Source organism: Squalius cephalus, assembly GCF_949319135.1.
Source record: "Squalius cephalus genome assembly, chromosome: 19".
In the NCBI taxonomy this organism is placed as follows: Eukaryota; Metazoa; Chordata; class Actinopteri; order Cypriniformes; family Leuciscidae; genus Squalius; species Squalius cephalus.
In genome coordinates, this window is record NC_137140.1 from 25,570,226 (window position 1) to 25,592,448 (window position 22,223).

At 38.8% G+C, this 22,223-nt stretch overlaps 2 protein-coding genes across 3 annotated transcripts in view; one reads left to right on the forward strand and one right to left on the reverse strand.

Annotated features, from left to right (window-relative positions):
- afap1l2 (actin filament associated protein 1-like 2) overlaps window positions 1-22,223 on the forward strand; it is a 39,789-nt gene that overhangs the window by 11,965 nt on the left and 5,601 nt on the right. For both annotated transcript variants that reach the window (XM_079851610.1, XM_079851611.1), the window contains exons 2-12: window positions 4,196-4,324; window positions 7,464-7,535; window positions 8,560-8,630; window positions 14,290-14,401; window positions 17,612-17,820; window positions 18,550-18,729; window positions 18,814-18,888; window positions 18,991-19,075; window positions 19,964-20,059; window positions 20,146-20,357; window positions 21,892-22,037. In XM_079851610.1, the coding sequence (XP_079707736.1) occupies window positions 4,196-4,324; window positions 7,464-7,535; window positions 8,560-8,630; window positions 14,290-14,401; window positions 17,612-17,820; window positions 18,550-18,729; window positions 18,814-18,888; window positions 18,991-19,075; window positions 19,964-20,059; window positions 20,146-20,357; window positions 21,892-22,037 (1,387 nt within the window). The remainder of the gene's footprint in view (window positions 1-4,195; window positions 4,325-7,463; window positions 7,536-8,559; window positions 8,631-14,289; window positions 14,402-17,611; window positions 17,821-18,549; window positions 18,730-18,813; window positions 18,889-18,990; window positions 19,076-19,963; window positions 20,060-20,145; window positions 20,358-21,891; window positions 22,038-22,223) is intronic.
- On the reverse strand, window positions 9,984-11,999 carry LOC307147122 (kelch repeat and BTB domain-containing protein 13). Its single transcript, XM_079851614.1, has one exon. It carries the CDS (start codon window positions 11,908-11,910, stop codon window positions 10,363-10,365), a length of 1,548 nt encoding a protein of 515 aa, XP_079707740.1. The 5' UTR covers window positions 11,911-11,999; the 3' UTR covers window positions 9,984-10,362.

Genomic DNA, 22,223 nt, shown 5'->3' on the forward strand with positions numbered 1-22,223 from the left:
TTGAAATCCATTTACTTAAAATCTCAAGCAACTGTATAGTACTGATCCACCTTTGACTTGTGTATTGTGTTTGCAGCATGCATATTGACCAGTGTTTTTGTGAAGTGCTCTTTCTAGAGGTATATAAAAGATCAGTGATTCTGTTCTGCTTTTCTGCAGTCTCAGGATGGTTGGTGTCATCTGTTCCCTTTAAACAAGAATAGAGAATTCTATGCAAAAACAAACACCAAAAAACATGCCATCACTGCGGTGATTGCCCTCCCACATGGCCGAAAGCCCGTCATTTTAGAGATTGAGGGTTTGACTCGGGAATCAAATAAATGATGTGCTGTGACACGTCGCCTTGAGCTGAGCTAAGTATATGAGCCACAGCTGGAGCCTGGCTGTATTTTAAGTGTCAGACAGGAATTGCCTGTAAAAATCAAACCACTTAGGACACTAACGCAAGCCAGAGCGGCATCAAAATCGTCCACTCGATTTAAACTCGTGTTTATTATGCCAGCTCTGATACAGCAAACGCTCTGTGGCTTTGATTCTGGGAAGAGGGATGCTTAACCTTACAATTTACCACGAGCATGTGTCTAAAATCAGTTCAATAGCCACTCAAGACAAACAAGCACAGCGACAATGTACACAGTGTGAAATGATTTTATTGAACTCTTCCTCATTCCATCAAGCACTTGCTCTGCGGATCGGCCGCAAAAAGAATTTCTTTGTCTGACTGCAAACTGAAAGGCCAGAAATAGAGTGGGGTTTACAAAACACCATCAAACACCTTTATTTGCAATCACTATTTGTCCGGGAATGAGGAAGTGGTTTTTTTATTACATCAGAAAGAAATCCCCTCTTTGCCGCAAAGATCTGGCCCTGTCCTCATTCCTTCAATCAAAGTGAAATTGTTGATCATTTTTGAGCATATTTTCTGACGCTCTGCCCTTTTAAGTCGGTGACTGTCGTGTGATAGACAGCCTGAAGAGTCACTGTCAAACCCAGGTTTCATTACTCTGAGGAAGTGTGAGCGGTTCTAGTGCTGACAGGGATGTAACATTCTCGTTCTCACCGTTTGGAGAGTTTAATGGGCTTGGGGCCAAACTGCATCCAACGGAAACTCGGCCCTTGTTGGACTAGAGTCAGCTGACTCCACATTCCCATGGTCCCTCCAGAGAAGGGCATCGAAGTCAATCTCTGAAAACACACCGCAAAGAAAATGTTTGGACAAATGCTCAGCTGAGCATCATGGGAAGAGAAAACATGACAATATTAAAGGGATAGTTCATCCAAAAATGTTAATTCTTTCATATTTTATTCACCCTCAAACCTGTATGACTTTCTTCTGTGGAGCACAAAAGAGGATACATTGAAAAAAGGTCTCAGTGTTGTAATGTTACAATGAATGTCAGTGCTGGACCCCATTAACTTTCATTGTATGGACAAAAACAGTTGAAATTCTTCCAAATATTTCTTGCTAAAATAAAACAACTTTCTAACTTTTTTAATTTAAAAGTTACTTTATCACTTTTTTTTGTGGAAATCAACAAAGGAAGTGGCATATCCGCTACTTTAAGATTTGTCGTGTGTGTTAGGATAGTTGACAACTCTTTGTGGGTGAGAAAACAAAACAAACTGTGAATTCTTATGAACTTAATGTTGATGCTAAGTGAAGCCACAAGCTGTTTCGGGAATATTTGCTGCATGTTTACATTAAATGTATGTGTTAGAACCACATTTTATTAACAAATTCCTACAAATAGTAATGCCATCAAGTAGTATGTACTTTAAAACTTTGAATCTACTTTGATACGTCATTATCTTCATAAAGATGATCATTTAAATAATCCTATCAGTGAACTAGATATTGAATCTAATTGAGGAAATATTGAATATTGAACACACTCGCATGTTATGTACAGTGAGCTTGTTTATTTGTTTGACGTCTTTGTAAGGGATTTTATCTTTCATACAGGAGTTCTTTTCAGGAGCTATTTATGCACGCAGAGATAGATGGATAGATGTTATCTGTCTCTGAGGAGGCGGACAAGAATGTTCAAATAAATCCGGCTCTCCTTAAGCTATGACTTCCTACTGTGCTTAACATGTCTCGAAGCATGTCTTACTCTCACAGTAATTGCAGAGATTTCACTATTACCATTGACTTAGTAATAATAGACAATAAAATATGTATATAGACATATATGGAAAGGATTGTTCCATATTTTATATGCATAAGACTTGTTGATAAAGGACATGTCAGTGTTTGTTTTAGCATCAAGGTTTGAATTTAAAATCTCTTTTATGTTTCACCATTTTTAATCAGTTTTGCTGTTCGTGTAATGTGACGAATTAATTTTTTTAAAGTATAAATATATGTTGGTAAAGATTTAGATCCATGTAACACTAGTATCACTGCATGAAATTTCAAGTCAACAATCTATAAATGAATGTTATTCAGCTCATTGTGCGTGCTAAAGAAAACTGGTTATCTGCCTTGGTCATGGCAATGAGTAATCCAGTGTTACTGAAACATTCACAGCAAACTTCAATTATTTAATGGCATTCATTCTTCTCTATCCATTGTCCGAACAGCAGATCATCTGGCTAGGGACACTGCTTGTGGAGAAAGACAGATATTGCCTAGTGTTGCATCACCAAACTGAATTGGGCCTATCCTTCCTAAAGGCAGGGTAAAACACTACTGTTCCACAGTTAGAGGAAAGTAAACATCTCCACTGTTGAAGCCATAAGAGAAACATCAGCATGGGTTGAATAGTTTTATAGTTCATGTCACTAGTTTCGAAACTAGAGAAGTTTATATTTAACCAGTGAGGTACAAGAGGCTTGTCTGTAAATATACTAAAGGGTTTTTATAGCCAAGTGCCTGAACCTCTTTGTCTCTGAATATATTCATATGAATATGAAAATATTAATATGATATAGTCCCTGACATGTAAATGCACCTAGTATTACGGTTAATATTTCATCTATCTGTGCTGTGCTGTGCTGTGCAATGATATACACATCTAGGTTGAATGAATGTTGCACATCTTAGCTGTTTGTATTTCTTGTATTTTAGCGTGGCTGGAATCCTCTGTTGACCAAATAGCATCCTGGACCAGAACTTTCAGTTTTTAAGATGCTGAGTGCTGTTTATTAAACATTATAATTGCTCAAAATGTGAATGCTGGAGATCAAATCTCTCATCTTCATGACATTGTTGCATTACATAAAGGTCATTTGAATCCGAAATTTTAAGTATGATGACCAAATATTTAAATGAACAGGAGAGTGATTGTTAGTAAGTTAAATAACAACCAGCACTCACTCATTTGTCCTTTATATACCACAAAACGAAGACAAATGGCATATTTTTATTGGACTAAATGGAATGGAATGTTGTTGAAAGGAGTTTGATAGTTTTTGTTTTTGCATGCACCAGTTCTTGATAGCCTTATGTGGAGTTTTAATGAGATGTTAATGGCACATATTAATCTATACTTTCTGTTTCGTTTCCTTTTTTGAGCTTGTATCCAGTAAGGTCATTTCTGTTGTAAGGCAGCGTGATTCATGAGAGGAGAAAAACAAAGTATGGCCCTCATAGTCAAGACTGGGATGTCCAGTTTGCTGCTGACCCCTGAGGGTGTGTGGGTAGAGTGACAAGGATACGTCATGGGATGTTGAGAGAGTCAGTGTGGGTAGAGTGACAAAGCCTCATCATTCACCCCACACTGACTCTCTCAACAACCCATGCCATATCCTTCACTTAAGCTGATGCTAACTAGCTTCACACAGACACAAAAGGCTAAATAATATGGATGTTGTCACCAATTAGCCAATAGAGCATTTTACATAATGAGGAAATAGTTGGTTTTGTAATGAAACCTACTTGGTTTAATGTGTGTAATATACAGCAATCGCTTTCAAGGTTAGTGAAGCACTGCTTGACAGGCACAAGTGATTCACCTTTGTGCTATCAGGCATTGGTAATTTTCAACTGATTGAAAACTGCTTCACTTGAGTTGCCAGATTGGAGATAATTCTGAACTTATTAAGCATGTATTCATTTTTACTGTGACTAATTTGTAATCAGCATGAGAGGTATTTACTCGAAATCAAGGTTCAGCACAGTACATGAGATCTAATGCACTGACATGAGGATATTATTTATTACTTAAACTAATTATCGTGTGTGTGTGTGCAGTGCTGGAGCAGCTGTTGGAGCAGCTGCAGAGGTTCCTGAAGATCCTGGATGGAGAGAAGCTGAGTGGAAATGCCACAGTACAGAAGGGCCTCCTGAATGAGCTGCTGCAATCATACAAGTCTTCCAATGGTACATACGTAACAACATAATGTCTAGACCGGGGTGCCCAAGCCTGCTCCTGGCGATCGACTGTCCTGCACAGTTCATCTCCAACCCTAATCAAACACACCTGCCTTTAATTTTCAAGTGATCCTGACGTGCTCTGAAGACCTTAATTGGTTGCTTCAGGTGTGTTTGATTAGGGTTGGAGATGAACTGTGCAGGACAGTCGATCGCCAGGAGGAGGATTGGGCACCCCTGGTCTAGACTAACCATCTAACTCAGGGATGGGCAACTTCGGTCCTGGAGGGCCACTGTCCTACAGAGTTTAGCTCAAGTAGGAAGCTAAGGTTGAAGCTAAACTCTGTAGGACAGTGGCCCTCCAGGACCGAAGTTGCCCATCCCTGATCTAATTCTACACCAAATCCTTCTCAAACTGTGATCTGCAAACCATTGGTGGTCCAGGAAGGATTCAAAGTGGTCTGATTGGACCAAAGGGACTAACATTAAATGACTAATGATTTTGTCTGCTGTTGGCAATTAGCTGGCAATTTCCCACTGATTTGGGGTGTCCGCATTTTTTTTTTTTTACGTGGAATCAGGTTGTCTACCTGAAAAAGCCTGTGATGTCCCTTCTCTCTTTACTCTTGTCAATGAAAAAAAGTAAAAGGCCCAACAAAAATGACCGTTTCATACATATTTATTTATTTCAGCATACACTTGAATAGCACAATGGTTCTCATTGGGAGCAACACATTTATAACTTGCGTGTTGTTTAGAGAATCTGCTCTGTTCTGTCTTATTAAGGAGCCCGTAATTTTGGTCCATCCATTTGCTTCTTTCTTCACACAAGCATGGCTGTAGGTTTTTCATGTTCTGGTCTCGGGCTTGTGCACTTCCTCCCCTGGCTTCAAGCTGTATCATTTTCCAAGGCTGTTTTTATCCTCTAGGGACACTCACTTCCTTTTAGTAGCAGCTTATAAATAGCTTTCATTTCCATCCTCCAAATCCCAATCTGTTTTCACTGTACCATCGAAACATGTTTTTGTTTTGTCACAGGGTTTTATATCCCCTTCAAAAATACATCAAAGCTTTGTTACCTGTGGATTGCCACATCTTATCTTTTATGCTTAATTTAGTTCTTCTGAATAATTGTGAAGATCCAAAATAATGTCCTAAAATGTTTTTGTTGCCAAGCAAGCTGTAAATCCATCTCTCACAGGCTGGGACTAAATCAGCACTTTTATTATGATAGAATATGACCTCTCTATGTCTCCCACTGGCCTGCCTTTGATGTGTACAGAAGGAGGGGCCCTGGAGATGCCTTTGGACCCTTACACAAGAGAAGTGTGAGACAAAACTCTCACTGTTCTTCTCCATAATAGAAATCTATTACATGTTCAGTAAAATACGTGAGGGATGAAAGCGTCCAGAATCTGAAAAAACATTAAATATGAGAGAAGTCTTTGGAAGTCAAAGTCAAAGAAGTCTTTGGCAAGTCCCGGCAAGGTTAAATGAGTGGAGTGAAGAGTATCTTTATTCCAGCAAGTTCACATTCAATGGCCTAAAAAAGTATTTGGATGTTTAGGCCACACATTTATTGCATAAATAAGCAAAGTTCCTCATGTTCACACAGGTGTCCTAGCAGAGAAACCACAGGTGTAGATCATCACATTTTAGTAGTTTTACTAATGTTTGACCAACTATAAAATGTCCAAATTTACTTTTTGTCTTCAATTCGAACAGTATGTGTATTGTTTTATCATTTAAAACCTATAAACTTCTTTTACTGATATTGGTCGATATTGGATATTGTACATACTCATTTCTCCATTTAAAAATGTCCATGTCTTTGCCAACAACTAATGCTCACTTAAAGGAATAGTTCACCCAAAAAATGAAAATTCTGTCATCATTTACTCACCCTCAAGTTGTTTCAAACCTGTATGAATTTCTTTCTTCTGCTGAACATAAAAGAGGATATTTTGAAGAATATGGGGAACCAAACAGTTGATGGGCCCCATTTACTTCCATAGTTTTTGTTTTGTTTTTTTCCCCATCAACTGTTTAGATACCAGCTTTCTTCAAAATATCTTCTTTTGTGTTCAGCAGAAGAACGAAATTCATACAGGTTTGAAACAACTTGAGGGTGAGTAAATGATGACAGAATTTTCATTTTTGGGTGAACTATCCCTTTAAAGTTGTAAATAATTTAATAACACTGCTAAATGTAATCTTTAGCCAATCTCAAAATGAATATCCCTTTTTCATACTGTACATTATAATGTTGTGATATCTAGAGTATATTATTTCATTTATTTTACATTTAGACAAAATATAGTAGATTTTTTATATTGGTCATGATATGAAAATAAATATTGGCTTATCCAGTGCCAATATCCTTATCCTTAGCCAGTGACACTTTTAAGTCACATTTCACAAGTCACATTTTAAGTGTAAATTACAATACAGTCTCCTGACAACTGTTTTAAGTTGGCAAATTGGTGGCGAATTTGTATGGATTTGTTTCCATCTCATTCCAGCAAATCTAATTCTAATTCAAATCTAATTCAGGCGAAATCTATTCTAGTGTATATATCTATGCACCAGTCTGCGTACACGTCACACAGCAGGAAGCGCCCGCGCCCTCAGATCACTTGGACGTGGCTGTGTACAAGAGTTAAAAACGATATAAATACTGTTCGTTTTCTCACACAAACCGCTCGTTTCGTGTCTTAGGCCATCAATGTGTACTTACGATGGGGAATTGTTTAATATGGACGATGGGGAATTGTTTTAATTTGGACTATGTGCATGCTCTTTGAGACAGTGACCACAGACCTGCATGATATGACTGTCAGACAAGAACGGTTTGACCTAAAAATATCAAAATTGAAACTACTGCGGAAAAAAATACACCTACATCTTGGATACCCTTGAGGTAAAGCTAAAACATACCAAAATTTAATTTCAAAGTGAACTATCCCTTTAAAAGAAAAATGTTTTCTCATGAGATCAGGTCCGTAATGTACCCAAATAATTTTAGGCTCCTGCAACAAAAACTCATCTAATGTTACAAAAATGTAACAAAACTCATCTACCTGCAACAAAAAAACTGACGTTATGGTTCAAATCCATAATCCAGTCTTTAATATTGGTTATTTTGCAGAAGGAGATGAAGAATACATCTACATGAACAAGGTCATCGTCACAGGTCAAAACCAAGACCGAACAGACAGAGGTGAGTCTATAATATTCTCTATAATTAGCTTGCAAAACTTTTGCAGGTGTGAGGATGAAAATCACCCCTAACCTGCAAACATGTCTCTCACATATCACAATGGTTTATCTTGCTGTTTGACAGCGCTGCTGTGAATGTGTCATGTTTAGGGGGGTGATTGGGTTATGGTTGAAGTGTTAAGTCCCCCCCATCCCCCACCCCTCACCATTTCCTGTCTGTTTCTCAGTAACTCCTGTCCTCCTCTCGCTCTTTCTGCCAGACCCCCATCTGAGGCCAAGCTGCTTTGTTTAGATTTCACTGAAGAATGATAGTAACAATAAAACCAGACTTAACATTCGTATCGCAGTCTTCTACGTATCCAGAAGATGCATGCATGACTAAACTGCGGTGGCATTCTTTGATCAGATTTGCAAACGGCACCATTTTAATAAACGCATTTTTAAAAAGGCTTATCAGGAGAACAACCCTATGAGTTTCAGTGTTGTGAAGAGGGACTTTTTACAATGTAATTTCATAATTTCCTGCCCATATGTGAAAATGTCCACAACCTTTTGCTATTTGCATCTGATAAATCAATAATAAAAATCATCTGCAATGAGTCACTAATGTGAAACATCATATAAGCTCACGTAGACCAACAGGGAAATGTAAGTGGTGAGAATTGAATTGAATTGAATTAAATTTCAGTAAAAGGCATTACTTGATAACGTCTTGACTTCTTGATGGCTAAGGGTGACTCTTAGCCCTTGCTGTGCAGATTTGGTATTTGCCTTGCGTTCCTATAGCAACCCAGATGTTACCGTTTGGAGAGGAAGTTGAAGGAATGTCGATGGGACAGCTCTAAGAGACTGCCGCAGGCTAACCATTGATACCAGAACCGAGCCGAACAGCAGAAATATTATGTCTACTTGTTGCTTGCGTACACATGCTTCTTTTTGCTGCACATGATGAACCCTTTGAAAAGTCTTTGATCTATTCATTAACAGCCACTGTTGTTCTGTGTGAAAATCTATATGCTTGTTAGACAACAGACCAGAAGCCAATGGAGAACCAGGAAAACACCAGAACCCACCAGAGCCGCCTCCTCCTAGACCAGTGAGTGACCCTCAGCATCATTTCAACCTCGTTTAAACACCAACATTAGCACAAAGACACTGAAACAAAAATCCGACAACAACCAACACAGTTCAGTTTCAAATCTAATGTGTCTTAAGATGTAAGCAAGACAAATGCTATACTAAATGTAATCTACTATTAGGGTTGGGCGATATAGTATATTGACTATAGACTATAGTATAGTCATTTTCAGCATGTTTTAATTCATTGAGTCAAAATTCAGCGATTCAATAATCAGTGATTCAGTGATTTAAGAATAAGTGATTCGGTAATAATAATAATTATTGTCAGTTTGTTCATTTAGTAAAAAACTCTGAGAAAAAAAAAAAAACATTGTTAACTAGATTTTTGCTGAATTAGATTAGAACTACAGTTGCAGCTAGTTTGGTTGAAAGGAGCCATTGCAGAGGAAATAAATATATTCTGATTAGGGCTTGACATTAACTTTTTTGCTCACAAGCCACTGTGGCTAGTGGTTTTCCAAAGTTATTAGCCTCTCAGCATTTTCACTGGCCACAATTTTAGAAATTTTGGTTATTTAGTAGGAGTGACTGTGTTACACGGCACTGCTGAAATCCACCCACATTTAGCGGGTTGGTGGGCGCTAATGTCAAGCCCTAATTTTGATGTACTGTGTATTAAATATTATCAAAAGGATCAAAAATTTTGATGAAGCCTACATATAATGTCTATGTTATATTGCAAAGCCCTATCTTTTTCAATCACAATAACTACTACAGTGCAAGACCACAGTGGTCATGCTGTCTTTTATTATCTGATGTTTACTGTCATTTGGGCCTTTTTACTTGCCACATATTTGTTATGTATCTGTTTCCCACGCTCAAAAATGCTGTGTGTTTTTGTTTATAAGCCACTCACAGGCCAAATAACTAGTCCTGCAGTTTGATAATGAATTCTGCCTTGATTAGAAACAGTAATCACCTTAAAAGATCACATAATTCTTTTTTAAATGAGAGAAATATGAGGAAGTAAAAAACGTGGAGTCTTTCTCCTGAAATACTTTGTAGCTCCTGTATCAATCTTAGGCTGCTGTGGGAGTCTGCAGTCAGTCAGACATACAGACAGACAGGAGGATGGAGAGCATTAAAGCTCTCCAGTGAGAAGACTTTGAACTTCAGACCCATCTGCAGGGTGCTGGGTCTGATTAACAGCAGCTGCGCAAGCGATCTGGGAGCTGTTTATAGAGGCTGGAGAACCGCAGTTAGAGAATAGACACGTGTGCATATGTGTGGGAAGGAGAGACGGTAGATGTGTTCACACCTATTAAATTAGTGTTTCTCTCATTTGCCATAGAGTAGACAATATGCATAGAGAGAGACAGTTTATTTATTGTTTATAACATTAGATGAATTTGTGCATTTTATTAATTGAAAATTCTGTCATATACTGTCATGCAATATGCATATATAATGTCATATAATCATATACTCACTCTCGCGTGTTCTAAATCTGTCTTTCTTTCTTCTGTGGAACAAAAAAGGAGAAATATTTCAAATGTACCTGCCACTCACTTTGCATTTCCCCGTTTTCTTTCATTGTATGGAAAACAGTGTACAATGTATTATTTAAAATATCTTCCTATGTGCTCAACAGAAAAAAGGGTAAGTAAATAATAACAGAATTTTCACTTTTGGACATGCCACTCTTTTAATTACAATTGCAAATGAAACAACGGATTGATCAACAATCCCTAAGGTGGATGATTAGCCTCTACCGAATCTTCCACACATTCCACATTGGCATTAATCTCTAATGCTTCCTCTTCATCACGTTCCTGCTGTGTATCTGTGTTCTTGGGCAGTCTGAGTAAGCAGGTCCAAAGCGATCCGCTTTTTGGAAAACCCGTCATCTGTCTGCGAGGCTTCCACTTGTCACCACAAATTACATATTCCAGGGTCAAATTGCGGTTGACGGTGAATGCAGAGTTCCCCCTCACCATAGCTGTGAAGAGGGCACCCCTGCTATTGACGTAGTGTCCTGGCATGGCCGTCCATTGCCCCGTAGTGATGTTGTAGCAGTCCATGAGGCAGCGCAGGAAGTCATCACATGGGCCGTTCCTCATGACATACAGGTTGTCGCCATGAGCCACCATGCAGTGTCCGTAACTCTGAGGCTTGACCATAGTGGTGACCAGCGTCCATTCATCATTTTTAGGTGCATATTCATAAATGTCTGTTGTATCTGGAGACTTCCAGAAACATACAAATATCCTACGCCTGGCAACAGCGCTAGCCGGTGCAGCCACAGTACGAGGCGCGTTCTTACAAAATGTCCACGCGCCTGTGGAAACATCACATGCTTCTACCGAGGACATAATCTTTTTGTCGAATTCACCTCCGATGGCATACAAGTGTCCATCATGACCCACCAGGGTAAAGTTATACCTGGACTGCTGAGGACCATCAAACACACTCCAAGCGTTGGTTTCTGTGTCATAACAGTAGCTTAAGTCCACAGTTTCCTTGCTAACTCCCCGTACTCCTCCAACGATATACAGCCGGTTCCCCACGATGGCCACCCCGGCCATGGAGGTGCTGGCGTCTGTTGGCAGATCAGTCAGGTATTTCCAAGTACCCGGTTCTTCATCGAGGTAAAACACTGTCCTGTAGCAGTCTTGCAGCATCTTCATGGACGGGGAATGAGTCCCTAGAGCGACAAACGATGTTGGTGAAAGCGACTCCACGTAGCAGATCAGCTCCTCTGGGAGTGTCTTGACCATGTCTTGCAGGTCAGTGTAAGCATCGCGGATGAACACCGCAGCTAACTGAAACAACCTCCACAAGCCGTACACCGATGCCGTGTTGTACAAAAGAATGCAGTTGTCGGTATCAAGAAGGTCTATCAAGTGCTGGACTAGAATGTCCACTTGGAGGAAAGCTGCACACTCTGCGGCCTCCACAATCTCATCTGGGTCTTGTATAGCAGGGCGCTCACCCCTGCAAACCGCCATGGCTATGAGGAAGCCCCTCGCTTTCAGGCCTCCCTGCAGGTGGAACTCATTCAGCTGGCTGTCCTTCATCCCAGAGCGAAAGAGAGCACGGAAATACTCACAGTTTTGCCCCAGGACGGCCCTGTCTATGGTGAAAACGCTCTCTTCTACCCGCACTCTCAGAACTCCAAGTGACTCTTCTCCTTGTTCTTCCTCATTTCCGTCTCTGCTCTGACCCAAACTGCAGGGAGGCCCCATAACACCTCTATCCTGCCTGTCCGTACCCAGATTACTCTGTACACGAACCATAAAGTTAGACTACATTCAAGTTAGTGTTTCTGTTTAGGTTTGACCTGTAAACAGAAGTGTGCACATGCTGCAGTCTCACAGCTACTTGCCGCACTAAAAATAGCGACACTAAAATAGCAAAGAGGCCACAGACTTCAAAATAGTAGTGGAAGATTATCGGCACTAGTACTGAAAACAATAATGTTCCAATATAATTCTGGATTAATGCAATTTAAATTAAGTTGATTTGATTAAAGAATTGAATTAAATAATTTTGCTGTCATTTTTTCCCACTATAGACTTGATTGATTTGATCAGTTTTACCAGTGTTTTCGCCATGTCTGTAATTGACTCAAATACAGAAACCAATACATGAATGATGACAGTACAGACAGACAGTTCAGAGAGCCACTCCTGTTTTTAAATAAAGCTAAAAAGATTATTTTCCTTCAGTACCCCTCTCTACCTCAGAAATGTTTTGGCCCTGGTGAGTCAGGTTTTTTTCTTCACTGAATTTTTGGCATGGGAACGGGGGATTTTCCATGTTCTGGGTGTTCTTTTGGTCTCTTGCCCACGTGCATTTTTTCACTTTTTGTCCCAAAGACTGGTGCTTTATCATTATTTATGCCTTAGACTTGAAATGTTTCCTATATAGACTACATTTGTTTTCGTAACTTTTTTTCTTTTCAAGGAGAAGATGGTATGATTTATGGATTAGAATATGAAAACAAGCCTGGGGTGGAGTTCAGTCTCAACATACAGTACTGAGATTTAAGGATTTTTCTTTTGCTCACAGTGATTTTTACAAGCACTTAGCAGCATATAAACAGATCTCACTGTTGTTATGGTTATTCTGGGATGTGGACATGGTCTTGATCCTCGCCAGTGGCCGGAGAAGAAGCGAAACTGAGTTTGACGCTACCCTGAAATGCCTTCTTTTTCTTTTTAAACATTGTCTGATGCCTGAGAACTCAGCACAGTTTTTTCCTGTTTCAAAGATTTAATGTTGAGTCTAGAAGAGTGAGGGTGGGATGAAGTGAGAAATGTGGGGCTTGTGAGTTGGGGTCGAAAAAGAAAAACAATACTTTCTACACAGTTCAATCAGTATCTTCCTTCTTATTTTCCCACCAAAACACTAACCATTGGTCCCTCTTGAATGTGTGTTTTACTCTTGTTCTGCATCACTTATCGCAGCGGAGCCTCTAGCAAGCTTTTGCATTCAACTTCCTGTATCCTTGACATCCAGTTGTTTATATATGTGCCTTGCTATAACTAAGCCTGCCTGTTCCCCTCACTTCTGCTTTTGAGAAGCACAAGCACGTCAAGTCAAGCAGGAGGTTTCAATCAAACCACTTAGCACAAGTAAAATACAAGCGAAAGGAGATTTTCCCAGCCGCTTGTCTGTAACCCCTTGCCATCATTCAACTTTATGGTTCACAAGCTACCGCTAACCCTCATCATCCCTGTGTGTCCATTAGTGTGTTTTTTGTGTGATGAGGAGAGGATCAGTGCTCTGTTTGCCCAGGGGCTGTCATTGCATTGTGGGTATCAGTAGGGGAATTTAGTAATGTTATGAACCGGCTGATTTGGGAAACCTCATAGCTAGCTCCACACCCTTTTAAAACCATTACTCCTGCAGGCAAACACGTGTGGAATTCCTATTCTAGCTGAGCAGGGCTGAGGTCAGAAAGAGATCAGTTTCGAGGAAGAATCCCCCTTCGGTCAGAAAGAAAATCCCACATGAAAGACAGGTGCAGAAACGACTCATCTCTGGGGAGTCATTACATGGGAATGTATTAGAGATATGCAGCGTGTGGATGTGCATGCTTTGCACATTTATGTTAATTAACTCTGCTGAAAAGATAGATTTGCATGCTGGAACAGTCTGGTTTATGATGGTTTTTGGTGGTCTAGCTACTGGACTAGCATAGTCATGAAGCTAATCAGCAAAACTTAGGGAAACTATTTGACCAGCATGGTTTGGTAAAGCTGGCTGACCAAGGATGTTTAGCCTTGTTATTCCTTTCTGAAATTGACTCACATTTCTGGTTATTCGTGCTTATTGTGAACAAATCATATCTATGTAATTTTTAAGGGTGCTCAGATTGATCATTGATCATTACACAATAATGATATATACCGACTTCTCATTATATTTATGAGTTTTTTATATTTTATACTATTTTAATAAAGTGCAATAATGAATATTTATTTATTCATTTAAATTGTTTTTTAAATATATTTATTTGCTCCACCTCTGAACAGTTGATTGTAAACTCACATTCAGGAGACTGCACCCAGCGTATAACTGCATTTTTATTAGGAAACATAAAAATTGCATTATTATTTGATAAAATAATGAGAATGTTGACATAACAACATCTTTCTCTTTTTTCTCAGTGCAACTTAGGGAGGGAGCCCTTTCCTCTTCCACCAGCTCCTGCTCCAGCATCTTTAGTGCCTGAAAGTTACTATGAAGATCCACAACCCTATGACCCTATAAGCATCAATGGTACGTCTCTAATTGGGCCCAAAGGTGCCCTACATACAAATTATCTTCTATTGTTGATTGTTTTCTTTGATGTTCATGTCAAACCACTATTTAACCTGATTCAAAAAAAAAAAAAATTTCAACGACTGGGTAGATTTTTGTGACTTCTCATTATTGTTCTTGTTGCTCTTGTCCTATGAGAGTGAAGCTGTGGTCATTGAGTGCTCTGTTTTTAGCTCCTTCCCACTGTAGTCTACAGCTTTACTGTGATACAGAGAAGCCTGCAGGCAGGGAACTCAGAATACAGTGAAGGTCTTTGTTCAGCAGTAACCAGTCCTCTGGCTCTGGACGCGCAGTGACGGAAGATTGACCGTGAGCCCAGGAAATGGGGCCAACGGTGATGGGGCATTTGGCTGGAGGTGCAAAGTTCAGCCCAGCGAGGGGACAATCATTTACAATATTCTTTGGAAAATGACGTCTCATTTTGGTCAAAGGATACAGAGGCATTATCATGCAGCTGTGCTGTGTAATATCAACACACAAGGGATGCGCAGGGCCAAAATCTGAGATGTTTCGGCACTTGTTTCGGCAGCTGATATCAAGCCAAACCTCATGGTTTAGGATGAGTAAAGCGGATTTCCAGTTGGATATGTTCTGACAGTGATGAAGCCCTAAAATAATTCAAGCATTACAACCACAAGACACAAATATTTAGTGCAGCCCAAGATATCAATATTGAGTTCTAACAAACAATTCTCATGCATCAAATGCACTTAAAACACTTACTCTTCCTGTTTCTTTCATGTGACATGTCAGCCACATAAATGTTTCACTATCTGTAGCTTCTCACCTGATTTTTTTCTCTTCCTCCCTTATTGCATTTCCCTTTTTATTGTCCTCCTGTGTTTCTGTAGATTTTGGTTGCTTTGCCATCATCACAGGGGTCAGGAAACGCATAGAAGCTTCAAACACTGTGGTCTATGCTGTGATCACTCGGGGTATCTATCTCTGTTTCTCTCAATGTGCATCAGGAGAGAAAAACAAAGAAACAGCTCTAACTTTATTGGCTACGGCGAAGCGCACGGCTGTGGGAAAACCTCATTGTTTAATGTATCCAAGCTTGAGGCCGCTGACTTTGCATGTGCTTGCTGGCTTTAGAGCATGCCGCACATATGCACTTTCACTTCTTTTAGCCTCTCCCTCTCTCTCTATATATACTGTATATATATATATGTATGTAAAATGTACTTTATAACATGTATATGTAATAATTATAATAAATAATATAATAATTATATTGCAATAATGTAATATAATACATTTTATTAATGTGCATGTGCAGTGATAAACATATTAATATATATATATATACACTCACACAGTTATAATCAAAATTATTCAACCCCCATTGCAAATCAGGTTTATTGGCAAAATTTTAACAAATCAAACAAAGGTAATTAAAATCACTCAACACAACAAATGTTTTAAGTGGTTCCCCCAACTTCTTCAGTCTCAAAATTGTTCAACCCCTTCATGGAAAGCATTTTTAGTACTTAGTAGTCCTTTTGCTGTTTTGACCTTCTGCAAATCAGACAGCAGCTTCTGGCAGCGTTTCTGATGAATCTTAGCCCATTCCTCAAGAGCAATGACCTCCAGTTCAGTAATATTCTTGGGCTTGCGTGCTGAAACCGCTGCCTTCAAATCACACCAGAGATTTTTTATGGGGTTCAAGTCAGGTGACTGTGATGGCCACTGTAGAATCTTCCAGGACTTCTTCTGCAACCAAGTCTTGGTGGAATTTGAGGTATGCTTGGGATCATTGTCCTGTTGGAAGGTCAAATGACGCCCAAGCTTCAGCGTACTCACTGACGGCATGACATTTTCTCCTAGGATTTCCTGATACTTTAATGAATCCATCTTGCCTTCCACAAACTGCAGGTTTCCAGTGCCAGAGGATGCAAAGCAGCCCTAGAGCATCACATAGCCACCACCACGCTTAACTGTGCAGTGTTCTTTTCAGCATATGCTTCATTCTTCTTCCTCCAGACATACCGCTGATCCATAGGGCCGAAAAGTTCCAGTTTTATTTCATCGCTCCTCAGAACAAAATCCCAAAACTTCTGTGGCTTATTTATATGATTTTGAGCAAATTGGAGCCGACTTTTCTTGTGCTTTTGGGTCATTTGTGGTGTATGTCTTGGAATGATAGCATTGAAACCACATGCGTTTAGTACGTGCCTTACTGTGCAAGCTGAAACCTCAGTGCCTGTTGCCACCAAGTCTTGCTGCAGGTCTTTTGCAGTCACTCAAGGGTTTTTTTGAACCTGCCTTCTCAGAAATCTGTTTGCAGCCATTGATAGCATCTTTTTTCTGCCCCTCCAGGTCGTGTAACCACTGTTCCTTTAACTTTGAACTTGCAAACTATGCTTCCAATGGTGTCTCTAGGAACATTTAGTGCCTTTGCTATCTTTTTGTATCCTGTCACTTGTTTGTGGTTGATACCTTCTCTTAATTTTTTAGACCATTCTTTTGACTTAGCCATATTTCTAACGTGCAGTCAAACGTGACACTCAACAAACCCATAGCATGTTCAGATATTTCATGTGTTCTAGCTCAAGCACACCTGGTGCAACTAATGAATCCCTTGATTCGTTGCTGTTGTGAGGGATTCTGTTTAGAGGGTTGAATCATTTTGAGACTGTAGAAGTCATTCAAGGTTGCATTTGCACTTGAAACATTTATAGTGTTGAGCTATTTCAATGACTTTGTTTGATCTGTTCATTGCAGACTGCTGAAAGTCTGTAAATTTTGCCAAAAAACCTGATTTTCTATGGAGGTTGAATAATTTTGATTACAACTGTATATCATTCCTCTATTTGTTTCTCCTACTCGTGTATAAATCAAGAATCTCAAACATATCTTATCTAGACTAACTTTGTTTAAATAGCTCATACAATTTAGTTATACAATTTGTCATCATTTACTAACCCTCTTGTCGTTCCCTTCATTTTCCACGGAAGACAAATCATACTGGACTGTAACAACAGAACGTTCATTTTCTGAGTGAACTATTTCTTTACGAATCTGATTTTGCAGGGAGAATTTGCAGTGAGTTAGGTTTTTACTTTCATTTGTTCCAGTGCAATGGTTATGAGAATGAACAATCAGATCATCCCTAGCCTCTCCTTTTTCCTTATTGACTCACATTTTTCTCATTTTTCACGTTTACAGAAGATACAGAGCCAGTGAGCAGTTCATATGAGTCCTATGATGAGGAAGAAGTGACGAAGGGTAAGTCCACAGCACAGCACCAGTGGCCGTCTCCTGAGGCATCCATCGAGCTAATGAAGGATGCACGGATCTGTGCCTTCCTCTGGAGGAAGAAGTGGCTCGGCCAGTGGGCTAAACAGCTGTGTGTCATTCGCGAACATCGTCTCCTGGTAGGTGACATCATTGCTTATGTCAGTGACACCCATATCCCACCCATAGCTGATCTATGATAGGAATGTTTACACAAATCCGGGTGTTTGAAATCAAGTCTTTACATCTGTTACTAATACTTGTAGTAATTTACTTAACGTATGCTTTTAACTTTTCTTAAATGTCTATCAAACAGACCATTTAAAGTCAACCTAAAGTAAAATATACCATGTTTATTTTCTTAATGAACATTTCTGGTCTACCTATACATGATTTATTGTTGCACATTATTCCGAAGAATTTTTTTCTTTAGTTAATCTTTAATCAAAATGTAACTTGAAATGACATTCCTACTTCCTTCATCCAACAGTCATGGAATTGTACATGATTCAGTCAATTTCCAGTGAATAAAAACCAAGTTCTGTCCCACATTTTGGTATGAAAAATTTAAAAAAGGGATTTGAATATTGTACATTTATGCATCTGGCAGACACTTTATCCAAAGTGGCTTACATTGCATTCAATGTGTACATTTTATCACTTAATGCATTTCTTGGGATTCGAACCAATTACCTTGGCGTTGCTAGCACCATGCTATACTATTTGTGCTAAAGAATGTTTTATGTTTACATTTACCACTATATCTACAATTTAAATGAAGCTCTATTACGAATGATATATCATTCTTAAATTTGGCAGTATAAACCTCCAAAAATTAATCAGATTTTTCTGTATGCTACTGCATTCAGTGCTACAAAAGTTCAAAGGATCAGACTCCTCTGCTGGATATCAGTCTGCTGGGCTGCAGTGTGATCTACAAAGAGAAGCAAACGAAAAGGAAAGAACACAAGCTGAAAATAACCCCACTGGGTGGAGAGGCCATTGTCCTGGGACTTCAGAGCAAAGAGCAGGCCGAACAATGGCTGAAGGTGAGGGGCAATGGAGTCATCCCATATGGATTAATAATTACCGGTAAATCAGTGTTTGTTACAGCCTAGTTCCATCTTCTTCAGGTTATTCAGGAAATTAGTCCGAAAAATACTGCGGTATCTGATGTTAACGACTCTCCAACACTCATCTGTACTAAGGTATGACAGTTTGCCGTTTATTCCCTGATTGATTTATATATTAAACACTCCAATTTTGTCTCTGTGTCGGGTTAAGCTATAAAGTTCTACATTTTCTGCCAGGGTGAGCTGAGCGAGAGACACTCAGTGGCATCTGAGAGTGGCAGCAGCACAGACAGTCACGCAGAGAACCTGGAAAACAAAGATGGTGAGAGTGGACTGTTTCAGCCCTTCTATTAGATCTCACTGCTCATTTTAGATGTACACTGGAAGTGACTTGAAGATGTCTATGTGTTGAAGATGAACATCACCTCAGAATGTTGCTTAACTTTGGACCATACAGCTGTACGCTGCAGAATTGATTAGTGTCAATGATTTTTTTAAACTTTGTATGCAACTTTATTTTCAAAAGAAACATGCAACAGAAACATGCATCAACATGCACTTCCAGAGTAGAAGCTTCATTGATTATACTATATACTACCATTCAAATGTTTGGGGTCAATAAGATTTTTTTTAAGCAATTTATATTTTTATTCAGCAAAGATGCATACAATTTATCAAAAGTGACAGTAAAGACATTATCATGATGTAAAATAATTCAAATAAATGCTGTTTTTGAATTTTCTATCAAAGATTCCTGAAAAAAAGATTTTCAAAAAAAACTAAAAAATTAAGCAACACAACTGTTTTCAACATTGATAATAATAAGAAATGTTTCTTGAGGACAAAATCAGCATATTAGAATGATTTCTGAAGGATCATGTGACACTGAAGACTTCTGAATGATGCTGAAAATTCAGCTTTCCCATCACAAGAATAAATGATATTTAAAATAAATAGTTAAATAGAAAACAGTTGTTCTAAATTGTAATAATATGTCACAATATTCCTATCTTTAATTTATTTTTGATCAAATAAATGCCGCCTTGGTGAGCATAAGAGACTTCTTTCATAAACATTAAAACATCATATAACCCCAAACTTTTGAATAATATATATTAAATATCAGATTATAATATACAGTATAATTATATATATATATTTTTTTTTTTACCTTTAATAATTTACCTTTTAATTGTCATTTTAACTGTAGTTAAGAAGAAATACGGCAAGTTTAGTAACCTTATGAACATTGGTAAAAAGAAGATTTCCTCTTTGGAAAGTCCAGAGAAGACTGTGGATCCAGCAGGTAACCAACCATCACAATATTTAGTAGACCATCTTTTAAACTCCCTCACAATCTAAAATGTTCATCTTTATTTCTCTTTGTTCCAGGCTACCTTAATGTCCTGGTGAACACTCATTGGAGAAGCCGGTGGTGCTCAGTGAAGGACAGGCAGCTTTGGATCTACAATGACAAAAGCAGGAGCAAAGTGTCCCAGCAGCCACTGTCTCTCGAGGGGTGCATGGTTCTGCCAGACCCCAGCCCTGAACACCTCTACTCATTCCGCATCCAAATGGATGGAGAGGAGCTCGCAATCCTAGAAGTGAGTAGAGAGCAATGAAGCTCATTACTATAGTCCTGCATTGCAAGACTTTTGACTGTGCAGCTCGTTCTGCCCACTTAGACAAGAAGAGATCATTTGACCGACCTGTAAACATCCAACCACGGTTCATTTGGTTTCTATATGCAGTTTAGAGATCTGAAAGAGATGATACCACAACAACAGACTGTGGAAAATAAGTCTATAATAGCACAACAAAAACTCATTGAAGTATGGCACATCATACATCCAAAATCATCATACATAAACAGGGATATAAAGATGCAATTTAGTGAATTTCTGTCCATCTAACAATAATAAACCGTTCTAGCTTGCTTAAGTATCTCAAACAAAACTGAATATCTTCCAAAGTCCCTAGCAAACCTTGGAAAATTCTGTGATTGCTTCTTCCTCACAAGTGCTCTTATTTACCCAGTACCTTTATAAGGAGCTTGTGATTTTTACAAGTGCTTTCAATTTTTTTGTGCAATACTCATTCAGCAAATGGACTGTTGGCAATCTGTGGTGCATAACAGATCTGTACAGAACAAATATTTGTTCCAGTTAGAGCTGGACTAGGAAGCTGCAGAAAACCGGAAGTTCCAAGGTCACAGATTAGTAATCCTTTACACTTTCATAATGAGCCACTGGTTTTCCCAGTCTCATTGTCTGATGCCCTCATGAATCTTGGCATCAGTCTGAATGAGATTTCTGAGATGTGTGAAACTTCCCTCTCCATTTAGTTCTGGTGTCTACAACTTTGCAAGATTCACAGCTAGTATTTACAGTATATGCTACACAAATAATGTAGCCTATGCTTCTATGTTATATACGCTACTGTTCAAAAGTTCAGGTCAGTATGATTTGTAATGTTTTTAATAGAAGTCACTTATGCTTACCAAAGATGTATTTATTTGATAAAATATACAGTAAAAACATGTGAGATGTCAGTGATGACAAAACAGATTTTCAGCAGCCAGCACTCCAGTCTTCAGTGTCACATGATCCTTTAGAAGTCATCCTAATATGCTGATTTGCTGCATAAGTAACACTTCTTATTATCAATGTTGAGAACAGCATTTTATTTGAAATAGGAATCTTTTGTAGCAACGTAAAAGTCTTTGTTGTCATTTTCACTTTTCATTTTTCGCATCCTTGATGAATAAAAGTATTCATTTCTTTAATACAAATCTTACCAACCTCAAACTTTTGAATGGTAGTGTATTTGTATTTCTTTGTGTACCTATTTTGGGTCACTGCTCATAAAGTTATCCTTCCTTCATTCTTGAGTTGTTTAGCATCAGTTTTCAGTAAGACACATCTCAATAAACAAAGACAGAGGGGACAAAATTACTGCATGGATAGTGAGGATTCAATATAAACTTCAACTTGACTGCCATCTTCAGGCCAGAATGAAGTCAATGGCAAACTTACTTCCTATTTGCAGATTGTTTCAACAGGCCCAGCTGCGCTTGTTAAAGTAAATGAATATCTCATGAGGGTATCGATGATTAAATATCCTCCTTTTTCCTTCCAGGCTAAATCCTCCGCTGAAATGGGCCACTGGCTCGGGCTCATACTGTCACAAACCGGGACCAAAACAGAGCCAGAAGATCTCACCTACGACTATGTGAACTCAGAGAGAATATCCAGTATTGTCAACGCTGCCAAGACATCCATGTAGTAAGTTACTTCCTGCACATCAGTAATTATTCAAAATGAACATACACTATTAAAGGAGTAGTTTAAAATGAACGTTTTGTCAGCCTCATGTCATCCTAAACCTGCATGGGTTTTTTTTATGGTGCACAAAAGGAGAAAATTTGAACTATATCCTATAGGCCGTGAACATCCAAAATGACAAAAAAT

Bases quoted from the DNA above. Each gene is read 5' to 3' on its own strand.
- LOC307147122 (XM_079851614.1), bottom strand. From the start codon at position 11,910: ATGGTTCGTGTACAGAGTAATCTGGGTACGGACAGGCAGGATAGAGGT.